Here is a 7,154-nt window from a genome sequence, read left to right on the forward strand (position 1 = left end):
GATTCGAACCTGCCACCTTAGGTGTACGTGGCTGGCGCCTTAGCCGGTTGAGCTATAGGCGCCGAGCCTAATGTGTAATATTTTTATTTGATTTTTAGAGTAGTGTATAAGGCACAGGGATAAATGGAAGGTCATTTAAAGAAAGAAAAACACCATTACCTTGAAGAAATATTCTCGCCATTTAGTTAATTGGAATGTCATATTAACACAGTCATATTTTAATTTGGTGGGACAGCATTGACATGTAATTACTAATCCAATTAATTGGTTGGTTTTTAACTCATTAATAAACTTAATTGGTTATTTATTCTACAAATAATTATTGGGCATCTGTAGGCAGGCATTATGCTAGGGTCTGGAAATGTAATAGTAAAAGCAAGACAAACGTGATCCCCACTTCACTGAGTTTAGACTGTGGTAGACAGTCCCTAAACAAGAAATTAAAATGAAACTTAATCAGAAGTGGAGGGGTACCTTTAAAGCAGATAGCAAAGCACCCAACCATCTCACTAAACAATACAGACCTGGCACCCCCAGTCCTTTCTCTGGCCCACCCCCTTCCTCAGCGTTGACAGTTCAAGAGTAAATCCAGAGTCCTCTGGGATCTGGGTGGCTAGGCAGGAATACGGCTGTCACAGCTGAATCCATAATTCATCAACAGAGCAGTCTCCATTAGTGATACAGTTCGTGTCGTCTTAGTTTGCTGGTAAATGCTCTGCATCCCAGGGGAACGCTGGGTGGGGATGACTTTATGGAAAGCTCTTCTGACAGGTAACGGGGTCTCAGATGAGCCTGCTCCTACCCTGAACATAGATATTAATATTGCACCGCCACCTAATTCCAGAGGAACTGCTGAAAGGAATCTAGAATACCTAGCTTGCCTCTCATTATTTGCATTTGATGGGTGGGGAAAGACTAGCTAAGCAATTTGTGAAATTCTAACCGTAAGCAAACTGTGTGTCTGTGAGTGAGATTGCCATCATATTCTGAAATATGGGCTTCGTTTCTTTCAGAATGTTCTCATCGTTGAGGTAAGCTGGCTTTTCCTTTTCCCTATCTGGAAGTTGAGAGTCTAACGGTGAGTTTTAAGAAGAATGTGCTGTCAAATTGTCCAAGGATTTATTGAGCTCCCATTATGCGCACAGCTCTCCCTTGAGTAGGAGCCAGCTAGCATCCCTGGCTTCAGATAGGTTAGAATGAGAGCTTTTGCAATAAGAGTTGTGTGGTACTTGATCCCTTATTTATATGCAATTTCACATATCTCTAAATTGGTTCTTATATGTATTTGTGAATCAGACATTTTCGGAGAAGGGCCAGCTAGCCCACTGAAGCAAATTCATTTCATATAGTAAAGCCAAGGTTAAGACTGTCCTTACCCTGACTTCAGTGTTCTTGCCAATGACCTCTAATGTCTGTGAGCAATCCCCAAATATCTTCAACATCACAATTGTAAATATGATCAATTTAAAAAATGGCCATTGGGCAGCACCTGTGGCTCAGTGGGTAGGACGCCGGCCCCCTATACCGAGGGCGGTGGATTCAAACTCGACCTGGCCAAAATGTAACAGAAAATAACCAGGCGTTGTGGTGGGCACCTGTGGTCCCAGCTACTTGTGAGGCTGAGGCAGTAGAATTACCTAAGCCCAGGAGCTGGAGGTTACTGTGAGCTGTGTGAAGCCATGGCACTCTACCGGAGGCGATAAAGTGAAACTCTGTCTCTACAAAAAAAAAAAAAAAAAAATGGCCATCTAGGGGACAGTGATTACTTGTTTTTAAAGTTGTGTTTCTGTTAAAAAAGAGAAAAGAGGCTCAGCAACTGTGGCTCAAGCGGCTAAGGTGCCAGCCACATACACCTAAGGTGGCGGGTTCTAATCCAGCCCAGGCCCACCAAACAACAATAATGGCTGCAACCAAAAAATAGCCGGGCGTTGTGGCGGGTGCCTGTGGTCCCAGCTACTTGGGAGGCTGAGGCAGGAGACTCGCTTGAGCCCAGGAGTTGGAGGTTGCTGTGAGCAGTGAAGTCAGGGCACTCTACCCAGGGGCTCAGCTTAAGGCTCTGTCTCAAAAAAGAAAAAAAAAAAGAGAAAAGAGTCCCTGTGGCAGTGTTGGGATTGATACAGCAAACGGCCACCTTTAGTTCTGGAGCACACTTGCCTTATCAGCAGGCAGGAATTCAGGGGAGCTGTTTTCAAGCTTTTGTTACACAATGGCCTGTGTGTGCCTTGTGTATCTGCCGTTCTCCTGGCTCAATAGAACCCAAGAACTAGACCCTCCAACTAAATGAATTGCCCAGCCCTTGGCTAAATTCAGACCTGTTGTTTTCACAATCAGCTCCGGACAGCTGATTTCTGTCCTGAGGACAATAAATGGCCCTTGATCATTCTCCTCTAATTGTGCAGCAGCTCCTGAGCAGAGATGAGCCTGAGCTCACTGCAGCCGTGGACCCTCAGAATTCATGGGCTGTCACCAGCTGCTGTCCAGACACATCTCTCTTCCCAGCCACAGAATCCCCTATGGAGGGGGGACGAGCAGGGGGCGGTTTTTAGCCATTCGGTGCATTCAGATGTACATGTGCATGAAAATTCATGTGTCATGTATTGTGTTACATAACCTTGGGGCCAAATTTACTCCCTGAATGTGCTCGCAGGAGTCCAAATATACTCAGCGCAGAGCCAGTGTGCTCTTCAGAGGCTACATTTAGCCCTTCAACACAGTTAAAAGATTCACGTGCACAGCAGATTCCCCAAAACCCAACTTCCAGAAAGAAGCACCTGTCTAAAACAGCATCCCAGCTCTGCCTCCTGCTCTGCCTTCCATTGGACGGCATTTCTAATTAGGACGCATTGTTAACAGGGAATCGCTTCCCTGGGTAAATAAAAGCTATTGTGCTGCTCAAATTCATTTTGCTGAATTAACCTGTCCTCTTTGCAAAGGATATTGTTGGAACTGGGCAAACCATGCGAGCGCTACTCAGCAGCTTAGAGAAATACAAGCCCAACATGGTTAAGGTGGCCAGGTGAGTAGGACACCCGTATAACATGCCATTTCTGGCTTTCCCCACAAGCCCAAAAGGGATGCTAACAAGAGATGTCTTTCCAAAGGATATAATATATTCTAAAGCCAATGGCTTACTGCCCTGGGGTTTTAGGATTTGACCACATGGAAAAATAGCCCATTTGACTCCTAGCCTCAGAGGGGAAGGGGAAGAGGACATGCTTTGCTGTGTCTCCAAGCCCCTCTTTACCATAGCTCCAACAACTGCCTCTGGAGGAACCCCAGTGCAATTGCTCTGTGCCCTTCCTCTTATCCAGAGCCACTTTAAGTACGGACTTGAGGCCAGGTGGGGTGGCTCAGACCTGTCATCCCAGCACTCTGGGAAGCCAAAGCAGGTAGATTGCCTGACCTCAGTAGTTTGAGATCATCTGGAGCAAGATCAAGACCCCATTTCTACAAAAATAAGCTAGCATGGTGTTGTGCACTCGTAGTCCCAGAAACTTGGAAGATTGAGGCAGGAGGATCACTTGAGGTCAGGAGTTCAAAAATAGAAAAACTAGGGAGGCATGGTGGTGGGCGAAGACAAGAGGATCGCTTAAACCCAGGAGTTTGAGGTTGCTGTGAGCTATGATGACACCACGGCACTCTACCCAGGGCAACAGAGAGAGACTTGGTCTCAGAAAAAAAAAAGAGTATAGACTTGAGTAATACTTAATTCTATAGGCAGTTCACAGAGATTTTATTGAGAATCACTAACACTTTTTTTTTTTTAAATGGTAGTTTGTTGGTGAAGAGAACACCCAGAAGTGATGGCTTTAGACCTGACTGTAAGTGTTGTTTTGGGTTTTGTTTGTTTGATTGGTTTTCTGGGGTAGCAGTTAAGAATCTTTGGTTTCCTCTTTGACAGTCTTCCATGTGACAGAGAAGCTGCGAGGGGCTGATGGTCCCACAGATTCCTTGTGGTTTTCCTTGCCTTGCTAGGGAGGATAGAACCCTTTAAAATGACAATCTTAAACTCTTTTATTTGCGGCTTTCACAGGAACGATGTTCTGTGGATTGTATATTTTTATTTTTGGCTAAAAAGTTTCTAGGGGGGAGGCCCGGCACCTGTGGCTCAGGTGGCTAAGGCACCAGCCACATACACCTAAGGTGGCGGGTTCAAATCCAGCCCAGGCCCACCAAACAACAATGACGGCTGCAACCAAAAAATAGCAGGGCGTTGTGGCAGGCACCTGTGGTCCCAGCTACTTGGGAGGCTGAGGCAGGGGACTGTCTTGAGCCCAGGAGTTGGAGATTGCTGTGAGCTGTGAGGCTATGGCACTCTACCCAGGGTAACAGCTTGAGGCTCTTTCTCAAAAAAAAAAAAAAATGTTTCAGGGGGAGATGCTGGACAGATTCAGCATGTAGGATTCCTGGCTTGGCCACTGCTCTAATCAATCAGACACAAAGAGGTGTGCCATGGAGGTTTACAGGGATTCTCCTACCATCATCAGGAACTCTTTTTTTTTTTTTTTTTTTTTTTGAGATGGAGCCTCAAGCTATCCCCCTGGGTAGAGTGCCATGGCATCACGCTCACAGCAACCTCCAACTCCTGGGCTCAAGGGAGTCTCCTGCCTCAGCCTCCCAAGTAGCTGGGACCACAGGCGCCCGCCACAACGCCTGGCCATTTTTTTGGTTGCAGCCATCATTGTTGTTTGGCAGGCCCAGGCTGGAGATTCGAACCTGCCACCTTAGGTGTATGTGGCTGGCGCCTTAGCTGCTTGAGCCACAGGCCCCAAGCCCATCATCAGGAACTCTTACCAGACAATACACAATGGTGACCTTTAGCAACCCGAGTTTAAGTACACAGAAGGGGAAATCTGAGACATCTCACCACCTCCAAACAAAAGTACCCTAACAGAGAATTAGCAGAGCAGATGTCTCCAGATACCATCTTCACACTTGACTTCAGACGTGTGTTCTGGAAGGCTTTCCTGATCGAGGGCACTCTCTGCCCTCCGCCCCATAATTAAACTAAATCTAATGCCAGGAAGAGTACACGAGCAGCCCGATTATTTATAATTCTAACCCTAGAAGTGACTTTTTTTTTCACTTGCATAGGCAGACTTCGGTTTGATTTTTATAACTTAGATTTGCTCTAAAGCTCTTGGAATTATTTGGCTACAATTCTCCTCGGCAAGCTGGACAAACATTGGGAAGAGAGAAACACAGTATGGATGGGTAATGTGCCCATGACATTTAGCTAGTAATTCTTTATTCTAAAAACCGGTCTCATTCCTGTGCTGGATATTACTAACTCTAGACCATGTTGGTCCTGGGCAGAGAGATCCAGTAACTCACTTCTGTCTGTATAATCTGGATGGAGTGAAGGTTGCATGAGGTTACTAAACGGAAATTTTCTAAGGAAACAGTGTAAGATACTTACCATATAGATAAGATTTTAACTGAAGTTGAAAAACATTCACTTAGAAAGATGCCCGATTAATTACAAATTTCTTATATCACTTACAACAACATTCATAAAAATAGGCCAGCGCAGTGGCTTGCGCCTGTAATGCTAACACTCTGGGAGGTGGAGGTGTGTGGATCACTTGAACTCAGGAGTTTAAAACCAGCCTGAGCAAGAGCAAGACCCCCATCTCTACATAAAATAGAAAAAATTAGCTAGGTATTGTGACAGGCACCTGTAGTCCCAGCTATGTGGGAGACAAAGGCAGGAGGATCGCTTGGGCCCAGGAGTTTGAAAAGATTGCTATGAGCTAGGCTGAGGCCATGGCACTCTGGCTCAGGCAACAGAGTGAATCTCTGTCTCAAAAAAGAAAAAAGAACATGAATAACATAATAGCAGCTAACGCTAATAAGAGCTTATGATGTGGCTCGGCGCCTATAGCTCAACCGGCTAAGGCGCTAGCCACGTACACCTAAGGTGGCGGGTTTGAATCCCCAGCCCGACCCCCCAAACAACAATGACAGCTGCAACCAAAAAAAAAAAAAAGCCGGGCATTGTGGCGGGCGCCTGTGGTCCCAGCTACTTGGGAGGCGGAGGCAGGAGACTCGCTTGAGCCCAGGAGTTGGAGGTTGCTGTGAGCTGTAATGCCACGGCACTCTACCCAGGGGGACAGCTTGAGGCTCTGTCTCAAAAAAAAAAAAGAGCTTATGATGTGCCAGGCACTGTTCTAAAAGCTGTATAGACGTGAATTTATTTTTTCCTTACAACAGCACTCTAAAGGTCGTGCTGTTAGTGTACCCATTTTACAGATGAGGAAATTCAACACAGTGAGATTAAACAGCTTGCCGCAGTCACATAGCTGTAAGTGCAAGGCCAGTATTGAACCCAGGCAGTCTGGTTCGGGTCTCTGTGGTGACTCTTGGGCTACATCTCCAAGTAGCACCTGCAATGGCAAATAGAAGTATAGGAGCTGCCTTCATCTGCCAGCTATTCATAGGTCACTCTGATTCCTGACTGTCGTCCTAATCTGTCATCCTTCTTTGACTCTTCGACCTCTTAATATTTGGCTTTCTGAACCAGCTTCGGGCTCTTTATTTTCCCAGTCTGAGTTGCTAATGGAGGGATTGCATTGCTCATGGTAGAGTCATTATTATAACCCTGATTACAACGAAGGTTTCCCAGAACTGACTTCTTTTAGAGAGCTCAGAACCTCTGTTTCTTCTTTCTCTCTGAATCCTAGGGCTTTGTACTTGTTCCTTTCTCGTGATTAACTCTTTCTTTTATGCTCCTGTGTAAACTCTGATATCTTTTCTTCTGCTCTTTCTTTCCTTCTCTGGTTATTCTATCTTATTTTTTCAAAATACCCTGTGATTTGGAGGAATCAAATAGGCTTCCTAACAAGTGACCCCATAATGCAATCTCCTAGAAAATAAGACCCTTACCTCTAGAACTTCCTGTGAGTAGGAACCAGTTGGTTTCTCTTTGTGAAAACATCTTAGGTCACAGTCACCGTGGAGACAGCTTTGTCCATGTTATAAGTACACTGACTGTACCGGAGAACAGTTCCATAAAAGTAACCAAGTATATGTCTCTTATCTGTAATAGTGCAGTAAGTAAATTTAGGTTCCAAAACCCTGAAAAATGTTTGCAATCACTGGACCAAGGTATTTTTGTTCTGTTATAACACATCTAAAAAAGAAGAGCTCTCATC

The 7,154-nt window shown here is 45.3% G+C and overlaps 1 protein-coding gene across 1 annotated transcript in view; it reads left to right on the plus strand.

Moving 5' to 3' along the window:
• The window catches only part of PRTFDC1 (phosphoribosyl transferase domain containing 1), a 98,390-nt gene that overhangs the window by 88,586 nt on the left and 2,650 nt on the right, over window positions 1-7,154 (plus strand). Inside the window, exons 5-7 of the mRNA XM_012803291.1 lie at window positions 1,014-1,031; window positions 2,934-3,016; window positions 3,775-3,821. Of these exons, the coding sequence (XP_012658745.1) occupies window positions 1,014-1,031; window positions 2,934-3,016; window positions 3,775-3,821 (148 nt within the window). The remainder of the gene's footprint in view (window positions 1-1,013; window positions 1,032-2,933; window positions 3,017-3,774; window positions 3,822-7,154) is intronic.

The sequence above is a fragment of the Otolemur garnettii genome, unplaced genomic scaffold (genome assembly GCF_000181295.1).
Source record: "Otolemur garnettii isolate 467f Iridium unplaced genomic scaffold, OtoGar3 scaffold00019, whole genome shotgun sequence".
NCBI lineage: Eukaryota > Metazoa > Chordata > Mammalia > Primates > Galagidae > Otolemur > Otolemur garnettii.